Here is a 25,454-nt window from a genome sequence, read left to right on the forward strand (position 1 = left end):
TCGCGACAGGACAGGCAAACCAAGCAATTGCTTGGGGCCCCGAGCTGGCCAGGGGCCCCAAGACAACGACTGGTTAAGAGTCAAATGCAACGACAAACTGTGTGAGCGCCCCTTTGATAGTCAATGCAGTAAAGTGCAATGACACCGTTATCGGGATCTCCCCTCAAGGGGCCCCTCACTGCCGGGCTGACTGGGGAGGGAGGGGGTGCTAGCGGTCGGCGGCCGGGTCACCCGTCCCCCGCGCACACTGGTCGGATGCGTCACAGCAACCGGGAGTTTTTCGCGCGTCATTGACTTAAAAGGCTGTGATTGGAAAACGGAACTGGAGCTGTCACGGTCGGGACAAATCAAAAATGCCCATAATTCGGGATGTCCCGCGTAATAGGGGACTGTTGGCAACCATAGCCCGGCATCATGAAGCGGAGTTACGCTTCAGGAAGCAAAAAAAGAAAGAAGAAAAAGGAAGTTGCACATGTTTGTGAGAACTGAAAAATGTTAATGTGAGTGTGAGTGTGTTTTTAAGTATGTTGGATTTAGTTATTGTGCACTTTTTTAATGTATATTTGATTTTATGGTAGTGTGCAAATGTTAAATTGTTATATTTCATGCACATATGTTTGTGCACTGTAAACCCTTTTTTATTTATATAAATTGTGGGTGAACTTAAACTTTATGGCTGTGCTGTGGTTCCTATAGGTTTTGCGTGCGCGCAGCGGGGGCTTGGGGGGGGCCTCCATGTCCATTTTGCTTGGGGCCCCCAAATTCCTTCAAACGGCCCTGCGTACAGTAGAAACTTGTGTCAGAAAAAGGATAATATAAAACCATGAGAGAACAAATAATAACTTAAGGTGAGGGAAAACTTGAGGTGACTTGATTTAAGATAAGAACTTGACCACAGCTTGGTGCCAACCAGCAGGGGATTGCAATACCACCACCTACGAGGCGTCTGAGAATGATGTTGACCTTTACCCCGAAGCCGACCTGAGTCCCACATAACCATGTTGAATTGGAAGCGGAAAAGAGTACATCAGGAAAAGCAGGAGATAGAGGTTTTGTTTGAAGGAAAAGTCCGTGACCATTTCACTTTATTTGATGTAAACCACAAAATATTAAGATATTGCGGTTGAATTGAAATAAAAAGTACAGGAGGGACGCCTGTACGAAAAAAGAATACAAATAAAAAGGACAGAATGAATGTGTTTTATTTTCAAGGACATAAGATACATCTGCACAAAAGGCAATACCTTTAGGACACATTACATCATGGTGTTACTGGTTTTGTGGCGCAATTATTTACAGACCTCCACAAGATGTTATCAAATTGTCTCTTGGGTAAGAAAGGGGTCTTTTTCTCAGACATTAAAAGCCTGAGCATTTTGCCAGGAGGATTTACCCACATTCGTTGACAAATATAAAGATTAGTTTATTCATATTATAAATAGCATGTGAGCACACTCTAGGCCGCAGCAACTATGATCCTGTGCACGAGCTATGAAACTAGACTGATTTACAGTTCATTATGCCAAGCCATGCCAGTTAAAAACACGATTTTAGTAATTAAGGTACAATTACAGGCATTTTTCTGACCTATTATTTTAGTTGTGAGATTAAAAAAAGGTATTTACAGAGTGGTAATGGTTACAGTAACAGCTGGTATGAAAGGATGTCTGTTTAAATGGTTTCATCTCAACGCTGGATTCATCTTCAACTGACGGATTTCGTTGGGTTGCCTCCAAATCTCTAGAAAAGAAAAGAAATCTAACTTTTGTTCCCATGGTAGAACTGTTTATATTTAATATACACGTAAGTTTCCAAAAAGTAGTTGCTTTATATACAGGTTTATGAAAGTTGGGTACTTTAGAATTGAACAACACTCACTCTGTCACAGGTCATACATCAGTGGATTTTCCAACACTAGTGTTCTGAACCTGTGATATTCATAAAGAAAATTATTAATTTAATATTAACAACAGATCAATGACAAAATAATAAAACACAGCAAATGGAGAAAGAAATATATTTTTAACTGTAAGGCGGGCAGTTAGCGTTTTGAGTAAGACATTTACTTTGAGGTTTGAGGAACCAAGTCATTAACTGTTTTAACCACATGAACAATTAATGAATCATTGGCACCTCTCCACAGAGCAGATCCTTGGCCTGGTGTTGTGGTTTAGTCTTTGGCTTGGGCGCAACTGGTGGTTTGGTTTTTCCAAAGACTGCCGAGGCTTCAGTCCCGGGGGCGACCGCTGTCTCCTTGACAATGATCATGGAGGCAGAGACCAAGGAGCTATGACTCGAGCTGCTGAAGCCACTCACACTTTCTCCTGATGACTCGGAGCTGTCCACTGCAACAAAGAGGGCTGGATTATGCACATAATCAATGGCTGGATGAATGGATGGGTAATTCAATCTAAAATATGCTAACTGGAAAGCAAAGGTTTGTGTTAGCAATCATCTGACATACAAATAATTTTCTAAGACCTTTGACCCTGTTGTAGTGAAATAAAGTTGAAAAATGTTAGGGTGAATGTCGCGCTCAAATGTAGTGCACCAGTTTGCATGTTTTTTCCTTTTGTCCTGCAGAGTCAGACCCGCAGAGTACCACGGACTGCCTTATCCGACCAGGACCGCAAAACGTCGGTGGAGTTTCCCTCCCGACTCCAGTTGAGCCTGAAGAGTGCTTCCTGGTCCCCCTTTTGACTATTTGCCTCGTTTTTTTTTTTTCTTGTTCACTTCCCAGGAAATACAATCATTGGCTACAAATGGAACTGCTGTGCGTGTGCATTTGGGTCTACTAACTACACCCCGTAACAGAAAAAATTCTTGAATCATCAGTGAGGCTGCTCGGGGGCCAATAATAACACCGTGTCAGGGCAATCGGAGGTTCCTGGTTGTACCATTTCATCTTCTAAACAATTTGCAATAAATAGTACGCACCATTTAGGTCATGTATGATGTTTGCTTAGTTCTACACACTCACACAATAAGTTGTGACTCCCATTCTCATGGTCCAGGTCGTCCTCTTCCAGAGCTCCAGCAGGTGATACGTATCCTCCAAGGCCCCCTCCTGCTCCCCTGCGCTTCGGCACACACATGTATCCCACAGGGGACAGGGAACTTCTCCCAGAGGAAGACGAGGAAGACGAACTACATCCTGAACCAACAGATTTTGGCCGACCCTCAGGAAGCCTGTCCCTTGAATCCCTTGATCCCATGCACGGCAGTACCCTGTTTTCTGCACAAACAAGAGAGAAAAAAGAGAACGTCTGTTTTCATGAGAGTATATGACAGGGAAAAGATTGAGAAAAAATATCACAATTTCTAGTGATTAACGTTAATGTAATAAATAACTCTTTTAGGTTCTTTACTGGCAGTTTTTGCTTACCTCTTCCCATTGGTACATAGTTGACAGCTCTGTCATTTATAGCTGCATCACTGGGCTGTATGTCCATGAAGGGCTTGTTTCCAATACCCATGAACACTCTCTCCTGCATACGGACCTCTTAACGTGTGAAATAACCGCTTTAAAATATTTTAAATTTAAGAAATTACATTTTTCATTTCATACAAAAGATTATTCTCATGCAAAAGGGACTGTTCATCCAAACATTACCAATACAAAGCCAAACACATTAATATGTTTACAATGTGGGAATACAGATGTTATATGAAGAACAAACAAGGCTCTGCTTTTTGATTTTGCCACTATCACGTTAACCCGACACATGACAATGTGCTTATTTATTTGTCTGCATTTGTTAGTACCTCTGTTGTGTACTGCCTGCTCCCACAGGATCCGCTCCAGGTCCTTGGTCCAGGCGTCCTTCACCTCCCGGCTGGCTGCTTGAAGTGTGTACGTGTCCTGTGTTTTCCTCTTCCTGAACCAGATCTCAAAACACAGCCCACTGTCACCGCTGTTTTGGGTCATGCCTACATCTGATGTCTTAATGTAAACAAAGACAAACTGATTATGGAAGACAGTACTTTGAAATACGGCATGCAGTTTGGTAAGACTTCAGTTCTATTGTATGTTGACTTTCGGAGTGTTAGGCTGCAGAAGGACAACATAAAATTTCTGTTTAAGTGTTGGGCGAAGAATGACAGTCTTAAGCAGGGGCAGAGCGATGAAGTGCACAGAATGTGCACGAATGGGGACAAAGCAACAGTGCCACTACTACTACTACTACTTAATGAAATGCTATATTTATTGACTTTAGTGTAGCCTGGGGCCAAGAATCATTTTGGAAATTCTTATCAAAGTTGTGATTTAGCACGGAAACCAAATCTTGTAGGTACTTCCCACGTATCAGTGTTAGTCGCCTTGTACGTCATTGGTACGAAAGAAGAAGTTGTAGACTAAGAGACTTTTTATAGTTATGGCATGATTATAGCTTTTTTTACTGGTATGTCTGTTTCATGTTTATTTGTGTGTGAAGCAATGTATGTACCTTGAAGGACTGTTTGTAGATATAGGTTTCATTTCCTACGTCCGTCTTCCTGGTTTTACTGAAGAGAATGAGCTCTTGAAAGAGGAATATGTGACGTAAACATTTTTTCTTCCTGAATATCACCAAGAACTCATCCTGGCGTATCAGCTGCCCCTGCTCCTTCAGATTAACCTGCAGATGGAGATTCTGAGGGTCATCTACAGTAGTCACCAATAATATACCAGCAAGAAAGTGATTAATGTAACTGCAATTTCTTTAGCAATATAATTTCCATATGGATCCATCCATATACATATACATATATATACATAACATCAAAGTCGGCTATATTGTCGTTATTGCAGCCGTAGCTTCTAAATTCAGTGAATTGAGATTTATTCAAACAAATTGACAGACTTGTATAGAAAGTTAATGTAGGATTTACAATAATAGATTCACACTAAATATAAACTTTCCTATTCTTACTGACAATGTAACAGCCATCACAAAGTTCATAAAGTAATTACTTTTGCATTCCCTTTATCTGTGTTCTCCCCAACTAGTGGAGCTCCACACAGTCATGACTCACACAACACCTCCCTTTACATTCCATGGAAAATATGATTCAACCATTACCCTTCCTGTGGGCTTTTTTTATTTCCCATTCTTTCTAAACAGATGGTGTGTTGAGATGACCAATTGACAGTGTTGCATTAATCTAAATTACCAATGAAGAATGTCTTCACCACTGTTCCTACTTGCATCATTCTTAATGACTGTAGTCCTGCCTGTACATGTATCTTTACTGTGCTTTTGACATTGTTGATATTCCCTTTTGGATGAGAGAGTGAAGAGGTATTCTTATCACAGTATAGTGCACACTGTATCGATACACTACTTATGTACTGTATATAAGATATGCAAATCCAATTTTCTAATAATCTTACTTGATATAATGTTTTAAAATGAAAAAAATGTCAGAAGAAACAAACTGTCTCACATCACAGTGGTGGATGGCGTCCATGGCCAGCAGGTTGTTGCCGTGGTGAAGCTGGAAGTCGATGACCTCTAGGGCAGCCTTCACCTCGGCAACCTCTCTGGTTTGTCCCGGGCCGCACTCCATCATCATGTCCTGCAGTAGCAGACTGTACTTACTGATCCGCTGCACGGGCTTCAGCAGGTACGAGGACAGGTCCATCTTATCCCCCAGCTTCAGTTGCTTTTGCTGTAGAGTGAGGGTAAAGCCAACGGGATAATGTCAAAACTGAGCGGAGAACACGCTAACATCAAGTGGATGGGAAGACATCCATCGTGACTAAAATCATGTAGTGAAAGGCATTGCTCTTTTCATTTCTTTTTCACCTTGAAGAAAGCCTGTCCATGGTTGATGAGAAGACTATCAGACTGTGGTTTGTTCTTGCTATAAAGGGCATATAAAGCAAAGCTCTCTCTCTAAAACGAAAGGGATACATGAAGACCATTAGGCATATTCATTATCAGCAAAAAAAAAGAAGAATGATTCACAGTTAAATGGAGACGGCTGTACCGTATCAGTTCACAGCTGTACTTCTTATTTGCAAAGAATGAGGTAAATGATACCAAAGCAGTTGTTTACATGGCTACAGCTAGTACACATCTGGAAATGACATTTTTGCTTAATCATCGATATTATGGTTTAAAACAGGAAACCATGAACTACTTCTTGACATTCATGTCAAGAAGTAGTTCTTCATACTAAAAGACTTCATACTTTTGTACTTTTGTGTCATTAATTCTATTGGCACCTACATGTCTTAGGAAACATCGTCCCACTCTGAAGGGTTCATCCACGCAGCTCTCCAACTCATTAAGGAAATGATGGTGGTGGAAGTCGTGGAGTTTTTCTAAGTTGCCGAAGACGCTCCCCCTCCGGCCCCTGAGGTCCTGAGGAACGTCGGGCCTCTCTAGCTCAGAGAAGTAGTGCTCTCGAACATAGCCCAAGGCCTTCACGTACTGCCTCTCTGTGGACAGCAGCTCCTCCAAGATCATCTGCACTTTCCTGTTCCAGAGGAAATAAAGAATGTGAAATCACACATAGGACATAACTTAACCTACGTGAGCCAGTTTTACATGATTTATTCAAAACTGTCCTGTCCTCCAAAACTATTTATCTGAGTGTTGTTTAACTAGAGAACAATTATGTCATTCATGAAAAGAACCATGTCATTTGGTGCTTTGTTGGAGCCTTAGATTACAGCTAAAGGAGAGAGGTGTTACTTACAAAACATTGCTTCCACTGTTTTCTGTCTGTGTGAGTAATGTCTCTGAGGTCCTTAAATCTTTAGGGCTCTGGGTGGAGACTGTGAATCCTCCACCCTCCTCTTCATTGCTGTCTCTTTTTGACTCGCAGCTCAGGTTTCCTGACCGTACAGTCTCACTATGGGAAATGGGCAGATTTTGGACGGGCTGCAGATTTTGTTCCAGTGGCTGCGTTTTGCTCTGACAGTGTTTATGTCGGACATTCAAAGGTGAAAAGCCAGAAGTGCACGTCAAACGAGAACATACGCAAGAGCCCTCGCTCAAGGACCGACCCAAAGATTGGTGCAATGGAAAATCACCGCCCCCTTCAACTGAGTGTGTGCTCCTCAGATCTGCCTCACTGTGGTGCTCTCTTGGCCCATGTCTGGTTTCTGGGTGACAATCAATGCATTGTGGAAAGAAATTAGCAATTTTCTCAGTTTTAACTGCAGCTTCAGGTAATTCCTGCCCTTGAGATTCTTCTTTCGTGTCGTGCTTTAAATGATGGTTGAAACATGCCGCCGTCGTTCTTTGTCCTTCGCTTTCTGCGATCTTAACAACCTCTTTCTGAGAGGTACGCTGCTGCGTTAGTGAGCTTTCGTCCTCCCCCACTTCAGTTATTTTTTTCTCCTTCTCCATTTCTCTATCTTCCGCTTGAGGATTTGCAGCTGTGAGCTGCTGGATCTGGTTCTTATCTTTCTCTTTCTTTAGCATCTCCTTCAGACGCTGCCCAACTTCTTGGCACTGGACCAAAGCTGCATTCCACACTCTCATCACCCCAGAGGCCCCTGACCCCATGGCACAGGTTTCAGCTTTCAGAGCCTGGAAGTGTGGGGTGGAGAATTTGCCACCTAATCTTTCTTCATACATCTGGAGTGTTCTCAGGGTCGGAGCTGGGTAACACCCCTGCTCTACCTGTTCCAAAAAATGAAAACATTCCTTGGCCAGGGCAGCCGCCTAGACAGAGAGAAAGAAAGAGAAATTTAAAATATAAAGGTTAACATAAATCAGTATATGTGAAGAAGGGATGTGAAGAAAGACAGAGATTTAGATGTCTAGTGTCAGATCAGCGATGTTCACAGAGCAATGACAAAACACAAACCTCTTCACAGAAACGGTGCACACGCACCAGTGTGTCCAGTTCGTTGTGCCTTTGCTCTGCACACAGCATAAAGTCATCCACATTGGATTTGAAGGTGCTGACAAGAGTACGAAAAACTGTTGCGGGACTGGTATCACTTGTGCCAACGACTGCCATTGCATCTCTCACTAGGCTCAAAGCGCATTGTTGTTTGTCCTGGAACAAATCATAACATGTCACGTGGAACCGACTCCCCAGCAAGTCTCTAATCTACTATTCCTTGTTAACAGTGTAGTGAACTTACATATTTTTCAACTTAGAACACTAACACACAGATGGCCAAATAAGGTAGCTTGTCTTATTTCTGAACCCTTGTTGTTACTGTAAATTCTGGACTATAGAGCCGCACAACCTAAATTTAGAACGAATAAGCCGCACCGGTCTATAAGCTGCAGGTGTCCACGCGGCAGAAAAACGTCTACTGGCGCAGAGTCGTCCATGCCGGAGATGTCTTTTTGTCTCATATAACTGAGACCACGATGGTCGACCTCTAAAATCTTCTTTTCGGTGGCGAATGTTTTGGCTTTCAGTCGGATCTGCACCTCCGGCCGTCTGCTCTCTGTGTGTTCAGCCAGTCTTCAAGAACGTTTTCAAGTTCAGGCCATCTGCTTTTAGTTCCTCTGGAAGCTTTTGTCGTCTTTTTACATCAAGAGCGTTCTTCACATTGCCGTCTTCAACGTCTCACCATTGATTCATTAATCATTAATGATTCATTAAAGTTTACGTCAAGTCGCTCTGTTTCCTTCTCCGTCAGCCAGATTGGTTGCCCGTAACTTAAATGCTGCATCATATACATTCCTACGTGTTTGAATATGATGCGCAAAATGGCTGTTCGAAACACAATCAAACGTCTTCCTCTGCGCTTTATCTCTTGCACCTAAAAAATGGCCCCTAAATAGCTTGTAAAAAAAGATACATTAGCCACACCGTTGTATAAGCCGCAGGGTTCAAAGCTTAGGAAAAAAGTAGCGGCTTATAGTCCGGAGTTTACGGTATATAACTTAATTGATATACCTTAGACTTAGTGAGAAACACATCAAAGTGCAGCAAGGCCTTTTCAGTGCACACCGGGGGATCCTGTGTTGTGTAAGAGTCCTTCAGGCTCTGTTCGCCTTCTGCTTTAAACCACATACCAGCCTGCAAAACGTAATTTAGAAGTGTTATACAAGGGTCTTATTTTGTGAGAACCACAATAATACAAATGTTTGATAAAAGACCAACTTCCATCTCCTTGGATTAAATAACATAAGAATGGATTTCCGCAATATGTTGAAACAACATGTTGTTTTTTTTTACAGATTGTGTCCGGTTACCGTGCAAATTTTGGCCTCCATCTCTCTGAGCCTGAAGAGGAACTCAAGGTGCAGGAGAGACTCATTTGATCTCATCACCAGAGTGTGAAGCTTCTCCTCCACCTCGTTATATAGACTAGTCACTGACTCCAGAGCATCTCTGTAAGGACAGTGTTTACAAAGTTACAAAAGGAAAATCTCTAACCACTTGAATTGCATTGTAAGGTAGCCTTTGTAACTTCCTTCTTGGGCTCAATACACATTTGTTAAGTCAGGACACCCACAGAAGATCAAGCAATAATATGTGACATTATGATTTTACTACACCTAACTACACAAGCCCACTCGCTTGCTGCTCTGATAAATTGCGGTACCATACTGCTAATTACAAACGGCCTGCATAAATATTGTAGGCATATTATGATCTAATAATCTTTAAATATTTAGGCATGAAAACAGAAAACAACAAAACATGGTTCAATCATCACCAAAACATTTTTTAAAGGATAAAATATATTTTTAATTGGTAAAGAAATTAGTCCAAAATGTGGTGGCAATGAAGGCTACATATTTGAAAAGTTTCTTCAATGAATGAATCAGTGTAGATGCAACACAATGCAGGTGGAATGGTATTTAAACACTGAGTAATGGTCATATATGAGTGCGGATTGGGACAAGAATGAGAAAATAGAAATAGAGAAAAAAGACTATGATATTATCTGGTACCTGTAGTCCTCAGACTGCGGAAATCTGTACTCCTCTCTCCTCATTCTGGCCAGAGCGGCCCCTCCTTCTCTTTGCAGAGCAACCAGTCGAGTGTCTTCCAGCACCTCTCTCATTGAGGCCTTCTGTTCCTGGATGCATTGTTGCACTTCCTGCAGCAGCGGCAGCAAGTAAAGTCAACACGGCTGATCTGTTTCAGAATGAACTGTGTGACTTTGCACGATGAACATGTGTAATCTACCTGGGCCGTGTCCATCGTCTTGCTGCAGTCTACTTTATTGATGGCCTTCTGCAACAAGCTGTCGGCCCCTCGCAGCTCAGCCATGAAGGCCACCAGTCTCTGAAATGAATTAAATGTAGGATGCGTAGAGGTTAAAAAAATGATACATCGTAATGAACCCAAGAGCTTTCAGTTGAAGAGACACAACATTTCTGCCATCTGCTGCCCACACAGAGCTCAACATGCTGCAATATGCAGGGACTGCAGCAGCTGCTGTACGTGACAAACTGTGGCTGCTTCTCGCCGATCTGCAGTTTAATCCTGTAACGTGATAATGTGACAATCAGTAAATATTCAGTACCTGATGGAACTGCAGCCAATCGGTATGACTGTAAGTAAAGGTCCCTCCCAGGTCAGAGGTCAGCTGGGAAGCTTCGACTGTCTTGTTTAGGGCTTTCATAGAAGTCACCATATCCATCTTATGGACAAATGCAAAAACAAGGTTCGGCAGGCAGAAAAAGTATCACTCATCTCTATAGTGAAAATCAAAGGATCAAAGAAAAACATGAAAATTGGTATAATTTCTAACCTGTAAACCTGGCTGTTTTTCAGGTCGTGGACAAGTGTCTTTGTCCACCAGCGTCACAATACTGTGGACAGCATGAAGAGCCTGCTCCTGTAGCAGATGGTCAGTAAGTTAAAGAATGTCCTATCATTAAATGAATAAGAATGAATTGAATTGATGAATTGAATGAATGCAATAGTCTCTTATTATACTATCACTGACCTTCTTTCTCAATTATCAAGGATGTGTGCAATAGGCCCTAGTTGGTGTTACTGTGTCTTTGATAAAGTTGCTTTTCATTACTGTTAACAAATCATAAACTTGAAATGAACTTGTACTTGTGTATTGTAGATTCTATCACAAATCAAGGAATTTGACGGACAAATTCTGCCAGCCTCAGATAACTGGGTTTGTGATTGGTGGTTTGGTTGAGTGCATGCAACTTATGCATAACAGCTTTTTGTTTTTGCTTACTTGGGCCATCAGCAGAGCTTTGTAGAGGTGAAGTGTAGGAGGCTTCTTTCTGGAATTGATGACCAGAGTCATTCCAAGCTCTCGAACTTCTTTCCTACAAAAACATTGGATCATGTCAGGGCACATTCAAACATTATGATCTCATCACAGTATGTTTTTGTTTGATAAGCGGCTTATATGCTTATTTACTTATTTCACTTCCATTTATCTTTTTTATCTCTCTTTGACATATACACACATACTTCTTCACACATCCTATTCCACACTTTGACGCCTTTCCACACCCTCTTCATGGCCTCTTCTTGGGTTACTGCTGTTTGAGCCTACAGAAGACATAGCTAATTCTAGCAAGACGTTGCATACCAGACAGTTGGCAGACAGCCTGGACAGAGACTTTTGTTTTGGGGCTCTTAAGTGGGGACAGAGGAAGGCCAAGCTCTCTAGTGGAATGCCTTTTTGACTTAAAAGACTCCCTTTAATCCCATGTAAACAAAAAGCAACGTTAAAGGGATCGCTAGTAAACCATCCAGGAGTATTGACACTGCTTTGGCACAATGGTCAGTGTTACAGCCAGCTATTTTTAAAGTATACATTTGACTTTGACAGTGATACTGCATGAAATTATGTTTTCTTAATTGTAAAACACTAGCTAGGAATGGACCTGGAAGTAGGATTATGCGTCATATCATTCAAAGCATGCAATGGACACCTTAGCTCACATATGTCAAACTTTGACACCCTTGCTGTAGCTATTTAAATGGTATCTGTTGCCCTCTTGTGGTCAGACCTTTTATTACATGTCATTACAACTACAGCTTTTGTCTGTTTAGCAATTATCTTCTCAATTTTAAATGATCAATTATTTTTGTTATGGAGGTAGCTAATAGTCATTGTTTTTAGTACCTTGGTATGGAGTGTAAGTAGAGTAGTAGTTCACAGACACTCTGGACTGACACTAGACTGGATGTCCACTCCTTTTTGTCACCATTGACCTCAACGACTGCCCTGCCCGTCCTGTCCCTGCTGCCTGAGGGTTTGTAGGACAGAAAAAAAAGGTGAGGGATGTATCATCTGTTCTCTTTTCAAAAAGGTACAGGCAGTGACTTTAAGTAAAACAATTATGATATATGATATGATATATTATGATGATAGGTTGGGGTAGATAAGAATTAAATTAAATTTGTCTTTTTGAGATACAGCAATCTTACAGTTGACAGTATTTAAGTGAACGCTCAGAAATCAAGTACCTGGCAAACAAATAATCCCCAGTTCAAGCATTCCAACAATGTCTCTGAACCATGATTCCTGGGTCTGAGCAGGCTGGTTAGAGTCAGAACTTGTTGATAGAAGTTGAAGTTGTGCAGGTGACGGCTTTTCTATCTTCGAGTTATGTACTTTGGAGTCTGGTCCATCCACGGTAGAGGGAATTTCCCTCCTACTTAAATGGGAATCTGCATGACATTACACACAAAATAAATATAATCCCACAAAAAGGTATAGAAAAAAGATAAACTACAGGAAAGTACAAAGTATCATTGGATTATTGCAACTGTGTTTTTTTTTCTTCTCATAACTTGATTTTAGTTCACCTATGTCTCATAACGACATTCCTGAGACTGAGTTTTTTTGTGTATGAATTAATGTTTGTGAATTTCCGATCCTGTCCAGCAAGCCACTTCCCACTATAAGTAATTATTCAGTGCTTCATTCATACATATAAACAGACCTCATTCAAAATGCATCCAGCTGCACTGCACACCTTTAAACATTGAACATGGTCTCCGTAACAAAACCCTGCAATGGCCTGGCTACTAAGCCTGGCTTTGATTTCAGACATCGTAATTGGCTTCTCCTTAGGGCCAACAAAGCCTTGCCTGTGTTCTTTCTCTTTGCTGATCTAATAGTCTATGACAAGCATGTCTCCAGGCAAGATCTCAACATGCCCCTCTGAGGGCATCCGGGTGCATGCCAGCGGGGCGCAGGGGACACAGAAACCTCCTTTTTGCATGTCATGCTGTCTCCCTGCATTAGAGGAATGCTCCACTCTTACTTTTGGGGTTCAGGCTCTCCCTTTCATTGGGTGCGGTATGGCATTTCCGGTCCCTCCCTCGGTATTGGTAATAATGTGAATGTAGCCAAAGCACCGGACAATAGTGGGAGCTGGCTGTAATCTAGCTCGATGTTTGACATTTGAACCCTCTTTGTGAAGCACCTTTATGATCTCAGTGGAGCACATTCCCTCAAGCACGCAAGGTCACGCTTGAGTTTCAATCACTCTGTTTGGTGTGAATGTTCAGTGGCCCTTTGAGCATTGAGCAACAGATCGTAGCAGATGCTGTGTGTGCAGTAATAACAAGGTCCAAACAAATGAAAAGAGAACAAAAGTGGTCTGAACAGTCCGCCTTACCTTGTTTAGGGGAGTTCAGTCTTTCCAGCTTTAAAGTCACTTGTTCCAAGAGATCAGCTTTCTTACACTGCATTATGCTGGTGATTGTCTGAGGGCAGATATCACTGTGGCTCCTGTTGTTGACTTTGTAGAGAAGCGGACTCCCTTTAGAACTCTCCGACACAGTGGACAGAGACCTCACCTTGTTTTTTTGTTTCCCTGATGGTTTCACAACCTCCACTTTATGAGGTGGTTTTAAGTCACCATCTGATCCTGAATGTATACCAGTATTTTGTCCTGATTGATGGGAAATAAGTTTCATCTGAACCTTGTGACTCTGGCTCAAACCAGGCGTTGATTTCAAAATCTTTGGTGATTCCTTCATTGGATTTTCTGACCTGGAACTCGTAGGAAGGTCTTTGAGATGAGATACGAAGTTCTCTGGTGTTGCTTCGCAGCAGTGTTTACATTGGCTGAGCTCGTTTTTTATCAGAGGTTTATTACAATTGTTGCAACAGCTTCCAAGTTTGTCTCTTTGAGCTTCAAATGCACCATTGGCTCTTAACTGTGGATCCTCACAAAGGACCACCTCCTCCAGGGTAGCCAAAAGCTCTACACTGCCCCTCTCAAAAGCAACTGGATTTCTCAGCGCTGCCACGTACGAGTCTCTGTACCTACACTTTAACTCTTGATCTGTGGGCTCGTGCTCCAGCCTTCTCTGGCTGCATGGTGTACGAGGATCCTCTGTGTACTGAAGGTTGCGTCCATAGGGAACATTATTCCCAAGTGGTACAGGTGGCGGTGGTCTGACGGGTTTGAACAAACCAGAATTTTGTGAATGTGAATGGCTGCTGCTCTGTTTATCCACAGGCTCCGTGCCCGTGGCAATATCTACCAGGTCTACATAATCACCCTCAACCCCTTGATAGTTACGACTATCCCAGGTATTTGGAGAAACCCAACCCACAGGTTTGATTAAAGGTGTGGAGCGGGATTTGGAGGTTTGTCTTTCGTGATCCATTCTGATAAGTTTAGAGGAGCAGTCAACAGGCCTCAAAGACCCTGGCATCCTGTCTTTTGGGGGAACCATAATGGCTCCCATTGGCAGGGTGGAGGAGGTAAAACGGGAGGGAACCGAGATTTGTTTTGGCTCTGGAGGAGGTTCACGATAAGTAGGCATAACCTTGGGCTTGTCTAAAAACTCCGGGATGGCAATTTTTTCCCACGGCACCTTGATTACTCCTTGATCTGTACAAAGCAAACAGCGTGACAGAGGTGTCTCCTGGCGCCCTTCATTGATCTCCTGTAGCCACTTCTCAGTGAAGATGCAGGGGTAGGACGTCTCGGGGACGGGTGTCTCCTCCACTTCTCGACAACCCTCCTCCAGAAGACTTTTGAGGACAACACGAGCTGCTTGGTCCCCAAAAGGCTCCACCTGTAGATAAAAATCTCCAGGACGCAGCAGCAAAGGGTTCACAGGTGCTAACTGAATGATGGTTTTGTCATGGAGACACAGAGGCCAGCCTTCACAGCGGAAAACCACATCTGAGTATCCAGCCTAAAAAAAAGAGAAATGTGTAATCTTTGTTTGATTTGCTCTATTTTCTATTTTTCTTATTGTTTTCTAGCATTGTCTTGCCTCCTATATCTAAATCTCAGTCATTAGTACAATTCTATCAGAAAATACTTAAATTAGATCCATTACCAGTATAATTAGAAACAATCATGATTTTAGAAAACTTAAAAGCAAAATGAAGTTCTCCAGTGTTTTCTCACAAATGTGGACATTTATGAAAAAAAAATAAAACGTGTGAGTGCAGATGTACAGAGATATATTTGATACTCACACATGCTGCCTGTTGGACACTCTCCAGCAGGTGTTTGGAGGGGATAAGGAAGTCCAGCAGACATTGTAACGCATCGCCGTGGTAACGTTCCTCAATGGTGCGAAACAACTGGCTGAGAACGATGGGTGCTGTGGCCTCGAAAGGTGGGAAGAGGGCAGAGAGGGCACCTTGGATTGACGAGTCAAGAGATTCAGGGTTCTGGAGGAAAAAAAGACTTCAGTCACATGCCATGTGTGATAACATTATGCTTTTTAAAGACTGAGGACATTACATAAGGGGATGATACTGCCTTATTCAGTAGCAAGTTATCCTTTTCTGAGAACTAAATATATTTGATTTTTAAGCAATTCTTTTCTGCATCTAAAAGCCTGTTTCAAAGTCACAGGAACTCAAACCCCTAATACTAAGAGTGCAGGGATTACAAAAAATGAATGTACATGTAATGTAAGGGGTCGTCGTGGCGCAGGGGGTAGAGCGGGTGCTCTGGGAACCACAAGGTTGGTGGTTCAACTCCCTGAGCAAGACACCTAACCCCTAATTGCTCCCTTGGCAAAATGTAAAAAGGCCCTGGGTTTAAATTGTAATGTAAGTTGCTTTGGATAAAAGCGTCTGCTAAATGACCTGTAATGTTGAAAGCTAACCAGCAATGTCAGTGGATATAAAAAGGAGTGGTTTGTGGTCTACACATTCTTCTCAAATGAGAATTGTATTGTATATTGTGAAGCACATGAGACTAAAACTAAATTTAATTCAGGTCCATTGAATCTTCAATTAAAAGTCTTATCTCACATACTCAATACATACTAATAATACCAATAAAAACAGCTGCCTCAAACAGAAATCCTGGCATTACAGGTAATAAATACCGTTGCGTGTGTTATAAATCACAATACAATAGCCTTTTTTATGTTTGTGTATTCTACTGTACTGTTTGTAGAATGCATATGAAATGTAGTACACTGGGTGTGTAATGTGGACAAGGAATTTAGAAAATAGATGTTATTCTAACACAAGTATTTTGAGAAGGTCCACATGGCCAAGTTAACCAAGATCAAAGGCTCTGAAGATGCAACATGACCGGACAAATATTTTTCTGGGTCTTATACCCCCGGCTGTTCATGCCTCTGGGAATTTTTGGGCTTCAAAGTTTAGAAGAAAAAAAAATGTTGCAATAGTAAATTATCATCACCGTAAAAGGATAGGGAAGGGTATTTTTTTGACCCTAATAAAAGTTTCCCAACTTATCTGATGATAAGTCTGTTCTGCATGAGTATATGCAACTTGTTTCATGTCTTTCCAGGATCTGCTTCATTTAAACTGTGTTTGTAAAGGACCAGGACGCCACTGAAATGCTCATCCGGTCAAAAATGCCCTTAAAGAAACAACGGCGTGAATTATTGACAACAACACACTTGGTGTCTGCGTTTACTGCATGTGCAAATGTCTGCACTAGATAAGCTGTTTGCAACTCGGCTACGGGTGGCGTCAACCAAAACACACATAGTAAAAATAAGCAATCTTTAAAGCTTTTTTGGTGAACCAAACCCACTGCACGACTTTGAGGAAGGGGTTTTGAGACACGATGGCGGTTTACGTATACTAGTAGAGCAACTAGGCATTCAATGCAAATACTGTACTTTTGATCCAATCGTGCACTATAGGACCTAATTTACTTTGTATGTTGTCTGTAAATTGTCAAACAATCATTAATCATTTAAATGAAACAATCATTTTGCAGTAAAATTTCGTAAACAAAGCGTAAACCCTTTGGGATGCTTTCAGCTTCACGAAAAGCAACCTGCAGGTCAGCATGCTTGCATAATTAAAGTGGCAGCGTTTAGCAGGTATAACATTGACCTTATCCACCATTCTAGCAATTAATCAAGTTAACAATTTGAGAATAGTCATTAATTTGCAAGTAACCATTTTTAGGCAAATCTTTGGCATATCGTAATTTCATACCAATGACCGCACCAGTTGAATAATGGATCGGCAAAGATTTTCTTATTTTTATGTATGTGTTTTTATGTTCCTGCTTTTATCATTTGTAAACTATGTAAAGCAGTTTGGTTTACTGGACTTGCTTTGCCTTTCAATTTAGCATTAAGTAGTAATATCTAATATATATCTAAAATAATATCTGCACAAAACCGTATATATACATTGTATTTGGCTATACATTAAAAAAGTTCAAAAAACAAAAATGTGACCTTTTCTCGCCATTAGTCTCTCTATAATGCTCTTCATAGGTAGGTAGGTGTTTAATATAACTTTCACAGTCATGTCTGATTTGATAGAGGAGTACAGAACTTATGCTCATTTTGCACCTGGAGTGTAAACTGAGATGTGCAGTTTGGTTCTTTCATTCACATCCAGTACAGTCACATAAAGACTTGTGTCTTGAAAAGAGTGGAAAATATGGATTTGACGGCCAATCTGGATCAGAACAGATCTTATCTGCTAACCAAAGCAGGTGTGCTATACAATCAGTTCTCAGTAACCTGCTGTGTCGATCTCCCAGCCCCACAATAGGGTCCATTTTTAGCTCCCCTCCTGATTTAGCTTGATGGCCTGACTGAGACCAGAGACCAGCGGAGGGTAAACACAAGGGCAGCAGCTTCAAAGACTTCACACTGGTTGGCGCTAGGACTGTGATGACTGCTTGGCTTGAGGGTGGCTTACTTTAGGCAGTACCTTGGACAGTCTTGAAACATTAGAGAACAAAGGTCATAACGTGGTTTCACATTTTAGTGAATAATTCACCAATTCCTTAAACTTTGATTTTGTGACTTAACTTAGTGTTGCATTCCCGGTTCACTGAAGCCTTGGTATTGTGCCTTTAGATTCAAGGTGTTTTTTGCTCAAATAAAGCGTACAGCATTAAATGTGGGCTGTTTGGTACAAATCAATGTCAACATTGGACACTTAGTATGCTAAGTCCTTGTATCTCTTGTAGACATTGCATGTCTTCAGTGGAGAAGAATGCTTCCTTTTTTCTGATTGCGCACATCTGTCACAATAGATTAGGAAATGGAGAACAGAATACCTTCGAGGCTGCCTCTTGAAGGGTAATGCGTCACAGCTGTTTTAGACTGACTGAAGCCATTCAACTTCGGGTTCTACTGTTTTTTTCGAAGCTAAAGATAAACCATAGCTCATATCTGCACACTGTAGAGGGCTCGGACGTTCATTTCCCTTCTGTTCACATTTTACTTCAATAAATGGACTTTGGGTGATATAGACTTCATTTTATGATTCCCCGTTATTAGAACATGTTTACTCTTCTGTAGCCTGGCTTTTAATCCATTGCTGAAATACAAGCCTAAACAAAAACACAATTGATTTATTATCACAACATTATTTCAAAATCCTTTCAGATTAAACCTATTTTTGTTAACACTCTGAAATTACACACTCTCTCTCTCTGGGTGGTTTGGCTAGCAATATATATTTATATTAGTGAGATCCTCTTGAGATTTTACAGAGCATTGCTCAGCTGTACCCGGTTCAATCCGGCTGGCCAGCCAATTTAAATGAGGGTAAGTTATTCTGTATCTCATTACATGTGAAAAACTGCCACAGAACATGCCAAACACGCCTAAACGGAAGATTCAGAAGGATTTTTTCTTAGACAAAGCACAGTAGGAGCCATTATTATCATAGTCATAATTTAAAAAAAAGAACATAACTGGTTCTTGCACAATTCAGAATCTGTCCAGCCCTTCCTTTTGTGTTTTTTACAGTTCTTCCCATTATAACAACTCATGGCATTTCTTCCGTCCCTAGTGAGCACCGGACATGATAAGTTTCCCACATAATTATAACAACACAATTCTTCCCCGTATAACAGTGCACAGTGCTCTTGCTTCTATGTTGGCTATGTTACTTCTTTTCCGATGTATTTTTACTCTCTTAATCAGCCAGAGAACAACGTTTAATCAAGCTTTAATCCCAGAACCTTTATCTTGGCCTGCAGAGACAGTGGGGTTTGATCAATGTCCAGCTGACGGCCACATTCCACCGCCGCCTCCTCTTCAGATTCAGCACGAGGGGATTCCCTCTCCGCTCATTATTGTCCCGTGCAGCCTGTGACTTAACTCTTAAGAGCTTCAGTCTCCAGCAAAGATCATTGTTTGACATAGTTTGGACAACAGCCATTTGTCTTCGTCTTGTCCACCCTTCGGGCACCCTGGGAGTTTTTGCAGTGTTGACTATTAAGCACATAATTACAGGTTTCCTCCATATTGCCTTGGGCTTTGGCTAAAGAAAGTCAGCACAGCCACAGTGTAAACAAGCTGTCAAGGTGTTTAATGCACAATGTGTGTCATCAACCACAAAGCCTCCACAGATTAGAGTAGTTAAGATGACCATAATGTGATTTTGAAGAAGATTAACCTCAACTAAATAGACTTGGATCCTAATGGAACAACCTAGAAGGATTGGTTGATGTCTCTATCTTGTTGTATCACCCCATTTGCTTTAAATCCAGATAAGAAATTATCTCCAAGCTAAATTATCTCTGGGCTAAACCCAAAACATAAGCAGAAAATACCTGGCAGTAAGTCCTGAAGACTGCCTGAACTCTGCTTGTACGGACATGTAGATATGTCCATCTCAGCCGTGACAATACCATCCGTGACCTCAGCCATTCCCATCCTAGCCACGAGGGGCTAATAGATCATTGTCTTTCAATGCTCAAAAAGCCTCTGAAAGAGGTAAGATGCTGAGTCTGGGAGCCATCAGTCACATGCTAATCCATAACATGTAACCAGTATCTCTCAGTGATTCCCTATCTTTATCCACTTTTTCTTCCTTATGCATTGGTTAACTCCTATTTGGCGGCAGTGCTGTGTGTGATCCACTCTTGTTAAACTCAGCAGAGGGGTTCTCCATTCAACTAAGCCTTAAATCCTTGCAATCAGATAATAAAGGCCTGTTCAAGACAATACCTCTACATCGTTTTCCTAGAGCTGCCATGAGTAAATAGTGTTTGTGTTTGTTATCAGACCTTTAAATATGGCATTGTTCCTATTATATATACATTTTTTTAGTTTTGAAGAACTGCATAATAGTGTTTGACGTTTATTTTTTCATATCAAATGATGCCCAATAATAAAAAATCAGAAACTAATAATTGATTTCACAAGATTCACAAGTGACTTATTAACCTGACCCTGAATCTGTAAATGATGGACAATGACAGACTTCTACAACGTAACAAATATAATCCGTAGTCTTTTTCTATTTTCTAGGAAGATCAACCTCAATCAATTCTTTCTGAATCCGAATAAATCAGTCCTGTCACATTTTCTCATGAATCAAAGACTCCTGAGCACATTTTGCCTGCATCTGCTTCTGTTTTGGATACACTTAAAAAAATGGCTGATGATGTCCTTCCCAGGTCAGCACATCTTTTAAACTACCACAGACAGCAGTAGTTAGAAAGTCGGCAATGTCTGATGAAGCGATTGGCACAGAATTGCAGCTGTGTGTAATCAGGACAGATGTGACTTCTTCCTCAAAGTTTAAAAGTTCACCATGCGAATTTAAAAACAAAAACGTACGCCAGTAATTCCACATGTTGGCCTTTTTGTTTTTTCTCTGGAATGTCGACTTATTCATAATGAACCGCTCCCATTTAGTATGACAAAGTAAACTCTGCTGGATCTCATTTTATTTCCCAAAGCATGTGTTCTGGCAAACTCTCAGCAAAAACAATCCAAAGAATGTTTTAATGGCCAAGAAATGACAAAGGGTTAAGAATACAAGTAACGTGCAGCCTTGTCAAACCCATTGAGCCCTAACAAAAGGGATTCGTTAGTTGGTCAGCATGTGAGTGTGTTTACAGGGAGTGTACACACATACTGACATCTGCTTGTCTTTGTCCTTGAGCTTTGCAAAACAACGAAGCACTACAGTCTACATGGCATACAAACTCGGGGTCTTATCTTTCAGTAAATGTTGCCTCGTCACACAGTATGTCACCTCTGTATGAAAATCTGGATACCCTAGAGCAAGTCTATTGTGTTCCCAACAGTAAATATAATAATGTCTATGCATGCATGCATACATAGGGGTAGAAAAATGCAATGTTATGGATGAGCATTTCTGCCTCATGGCTAGCGACAAGCTTGTGAACACAATTAAAAATGGGGCTGCTATAGAACATAATCATTTTTCTAGAAGTTAGAGGACAGCAAGAACAGTGAATAGGAGACTTATATCAATCAGATGGAAATTAACATAATTTGAATCCTGACATTATGTTCCTTCTGCTGGATTTCTAAATATACAATAGATTTTCCCAAAACCAATTAATGCATGTATAAAAATATCATGTCCTTGCTATTAATTCAGAAACACATTCTTGTTTGTAAATGGCCGTTGGTATTTACCACTTTGGATGAATCACAGAAAAACCTGCTAAGCTCAAACTAGACATGTTCTGGTGAGGCGAGAAAACATTCAAAACACAAGCTACTACAAACTGATGATTTGCATTAACTTTGAATATACTTTGAACTCTGCAACTGACACTTTAGCTGCAAATACTATCCCCATGCTTACTGCACAATGAATGAATCACAGGCTGCAGTAAGGCCTTAACAAAAAAGTGCTTGACCTCCTGGTGAATGAATGACTCCTGGCTTGTCACACAGTTACTCCTGTGAAGGTAAATACGATTCAGACCAGCAAGCCGGGGCTCTGGGTTATGTATTACTGCTGTGTTTACCCAAGATTGAAGCTACTGGTCAGACGTAGTAATCTAATAACGTAGATATCGCCGGTTCATGACCCGAAGTTGGAGGGTGTTCACGGAAAACAAAATCAGTCATGCAATAAGTAAAACAAACAGTAAAAATGTAAAAATTGGTCGAACCAGTGCTGCAGTGCATGCGAAGGGGGGGTGGGGGGGAGTACGGCGGTGTCCACAATGCGCTGCCAAGTCCTGCGCTCTTTAAATCATTTATCTGGTATACTTAAAACGATGTTGGGGATCGGACTGGTTTCCATATAAAAACTAAAAGTACACTGAACTAATGCTAAGCTAAGAGGATAAGAAAAAAATCTAATCAAACCCTATTGTAATTTGCAAAGATTGACAAGTCCTACAGCAGCAGCATCAACCAGTTGGCACAATTTGAAAGATTCTGCATCTTCCAGCAAGCCCTTTAAAACATTTGAACTCTTTTTCATTAGTTAATTAAAGTAAATCTTAAATGGTATTAGTATTCCTGTGCAGTCGTTCAAGGCCTTGTGTTTTGAACTTATTCAAGTGTCCAAAACTGAACGGGAAAACGAAGCCGATTTATACTCAAACACTCACCACTCACTGAAGTATGTGTGCCATCTGAATCAATTAAGTCATAATCAAAGGACTTAAAGATGAAAAACAAGACAAACAATGAGCTTTTCTCTGTCTCTGTGTCTCTCTCTCTCTCTCTCTCTGTCAGTAGGCCTACGCACACACTTAGAAAGCTTTAGATGCTGTGAGCTGAGCTGATGTGAAACAATCCCACCAACTGTGCTCAGGCTAACAAAAAGGTTTGAAGAGTGCAGCCACATTAACTTTAAGCTGCCTTTGTATGTCACAGAATTTTGGGTTTCATGAAAAAAGAACAAAGGATTTTCATCAATTCAGTAACAAGTACCAAAATAAAATGTGGTACACAATGCATGTAATATATCAAGCTTCCAAAGTTTCAGAAACACATAACAAACCGAAGTCTAACGCTCTCAGTTACTGGGTCAGTGGAGCACATTAACTCTTAAACATGAAAGTAAAAAAAGACAGGAAGTACAACCAGGACTTAAACTTGTGATTTGGGGGATGTTACTTTACCATCTTTGCAGACGTTTCTCCAAAATAAGCCGAAAACCTTTTTTCATTGTAGATCCTTATAATCCTCTAGAGATAGCCTCCCCTGGCTCTGCGCAGTAAAACCCCTGCTTGTTCAGAGCATCAACAACTGAAGTCGACTGGAAGTACATCCACATGTTGCACCGTCTCGATCGAAGAAGCAACCAAAGTAATTCCCATTCTTCTCTCTCCACAAGTTTGAGTGTGTTGCACAGAGAGCAGCAAATTTTGAGCCTTCCTGTTGATCCTCTAGTTTCGCTTCTCTGGCTACTTTGAGAGTTCAGGGGTGTGTGACACACAGTGAGGGAGAGAGAGAGAGAGAGAGAGAGAGAGGGAAGGCAGTAGGAGAGTGTATGAGAGGGGGAGGAGAAAAGCTTTCCCTTTCAAAGGAAATCCCCCTCAAGGCTTTGCAGAGTTTCTTCGCCCTCTCTCTCAAACACCCCAGGCTTGATAACATACTCAAGCACACACACAGACAAAACATGCCACAAACAGATACACAAAAGCATGCCAGTTGCGATATAAACTCACTGAATGTGTTACACTGTACGTAATGTAAGGAATTTATACATTCCTAATTTGTCATGAATGTAAACACACTGCTGCATACGCAGCGGCATCAGAGCTGTTGAAATCCAGCCCCTTGTTTGTGGCCCCTTTCTTTCTATTTTAATCGCTGTGAGCTTTTAAAAGCCTAAGTCAGTCTTTCTTCTCTCTCCTGTTCCTCCTAAACTTCCACTGTCGGCTCGGGGCTTTCTCATTTCCTCTCTTCAGCAATTGTCTTCCGGCAGACTGCCCAGTCTTTGACTCGTATCAAAGGGAGAGACACAGAGGGGCCTTCGCTGCAGAGGTCCGAGCTAAGCAGCAGACATGTGAAGACTGCTCCTATACTTCCACATTATTTCTGAGGAATGTAAGGGTTACACCCTCTGCTCTACATTTTACATCTGGATTTGGAAGATATATACTGTATGAAACCAAAGACCGGCTGCAAAGAAGCAAGATCCATCGCTGCGACATTCGTTAAGGAAAAAAGATTGGCAGGCGATTGTTTATTTCTGTCTGAGAACAAGTGTTAATGAGAAGGTTTAGACAAGCAGCTCATTATTGGCGTCCGTTTATTCGCTCAAATTCCAGAAAATACAATTAGTCCTCACATGACGAAATAGGGCAGAATGTTTTTTCTTTTAATCATGTTTTTGAAATATGGTCAATTTTCCTCATACCTAGAGTCTGCTTTTTGTTTCATTCCCTCCTTCTTAATATCCATGACAAAGTACCTAACAACTCGAAGTACCTTGCCGTCCCCCACAAGAACATCTTCATTGATTTTATTAAAGTTGTATAAAAAAAGGCTACTTGAGGGAAGCTATCCAAATTGTTTGCTCATACTAATTCAGCAATGATCACTAAACTTCAAAGTGATATTTGATCCAATGTTAATAGAAATATTCTAACTTTCTTAGTTCCAATTCTTAGAGCAGGAACAAGCTGTAAACAACCCAGATATGTTGTTGAAATACTTATTTACATTCCACTGTTTTACAGAATGTTGTTGTTTGGTGCTGGGCAAGTTGCTTGCACTTGCTTTATCAGATCATTCTTTCTCAGAGCAAAACTGCAGGCTCGCTTCGAATCTTGACCAGAACTTGTAGCTGAGCTTGAAGTCACCTAAGAGCTCCGTGGAGTATATGTCTCTTTTTGTCACAACAAGCCACATTACAAGCCGTCATTTGAGTCATATAAAGATACTGATGATATCTGCCTTGAGAGTTTTACAGTTTGGTTAACAGTCCAACAACAGACAATATGTGTTCAATAAGGATCCTTTACATTTGAATTATTTACTTATTTTCCAGGAGGACTTGATGTCATTGTGATGTGATGTCAAGCATATCTTTGGTGAGTCATTGTTACTTATTCACCCACTCAATCATCAATACAAGATACAGTTGACATCGACGGGGCTCTACGGTGACTCCACCTTGATTTGTGAAAAGTAGGGCAATCTGCTTCTGCTTTTGTTTCCCTCGCTGTCGAGGTCCAGACTTGTCCAGACTCTCCCCAGCAGACACATGACAGTGAAGCTAAGAGTGCGGTGGATGAAAGCAGGCTGACACTCAGTTTAAATCCTTACTTTATGAAAACCACATGGGCTGTTTGTCGTTCTATTGGTTTAGATTTTAAACCAACAGAAAGACGGTGAAGGGACCGGCATTTTCTTTATGAGTTTGTGGATGG

At 41.2% G+C, this 25,454-nt stretch overlaps 1 protein-coding gene across 4 annotated transcripts; it reads right to left on the reverse strand.

The window, feature by feature from the left end:
* Positions 1-1,186: 1,186 nt before the first annotated feature.
* quob (quattro b) lies at positions 1,187-23,568 on the reverse strand. 4 transcript variants are annotated; one of them, XR_013453239.1, is made up of 24 exons: positions 23,196-23,568; positions 15,353-15,550; positions 13,527-15,063; positions 12,367-12,570; positions 12,023-12,146; positions 11,120-11,213; positions 10,670-10,756; positions 10,442-10,558; positions 10,102-10,200; positions 9,864-10,012; positions 9,159-9,297; positions 8,860-8,982; positions 7,807-8,001; positions 6,688-7,661; positions 6,216-6,465; positions 5,790-5,879; positions 5,428-5,652; positions 4,449-4,619; positions 3,766-3,943; positions 3,386-3,522; positions 2,981-3,235; positions 2,134-2,345; positions 1,879-1,928; positions 1,187-1,740 (listed from the first exon to the last, which is right to left on the reverse strand). XR_013453239.1 is itself a non-coding variant. In XM_040203652.2 (24 exons), exons 1-23 carry the CDS (start codon positions 23,196-23,198, stop codon positions 1,890-1,892), a joined length of 5,580 nt encoding a protein of 1,859 aa, XP_040059586.2. In that variant the 5' UTR covers positions 23,199-23,568; the 3' UTR covers positions 1,187-1,740; positions 1,879-1,889. The 4 variants fall into 4 exon arrangements, 2 of the variants coding, with proteins under 2 accessions (XP_040059586.2, XP_040059587.2); XR_013453240.1 differs by having other exon boundaries at positions 1,187-1,758; XM_040203652.2 differs by having other exon boundaries at positions 3,386-3,502.
* Positions 23,569-25,454: the final 1,886 nt, after the last annotated feature.

The sequence above is a fragment of the Gasterosteus aculeatus genome, chromosome 17, assembly GCF_964276395.1.
Source record: "Gasterosteus aculeatus chromosome 17, fGasAcu3.hap1.1, whole genome shotgun sequence".
Lineage (NCBI taxonomy): Eukaryota > Metazoa > Chordata > Actinopteri > Perciformes > Gasterosteidae > Gasterosteus > Gasterosteus aculeatus.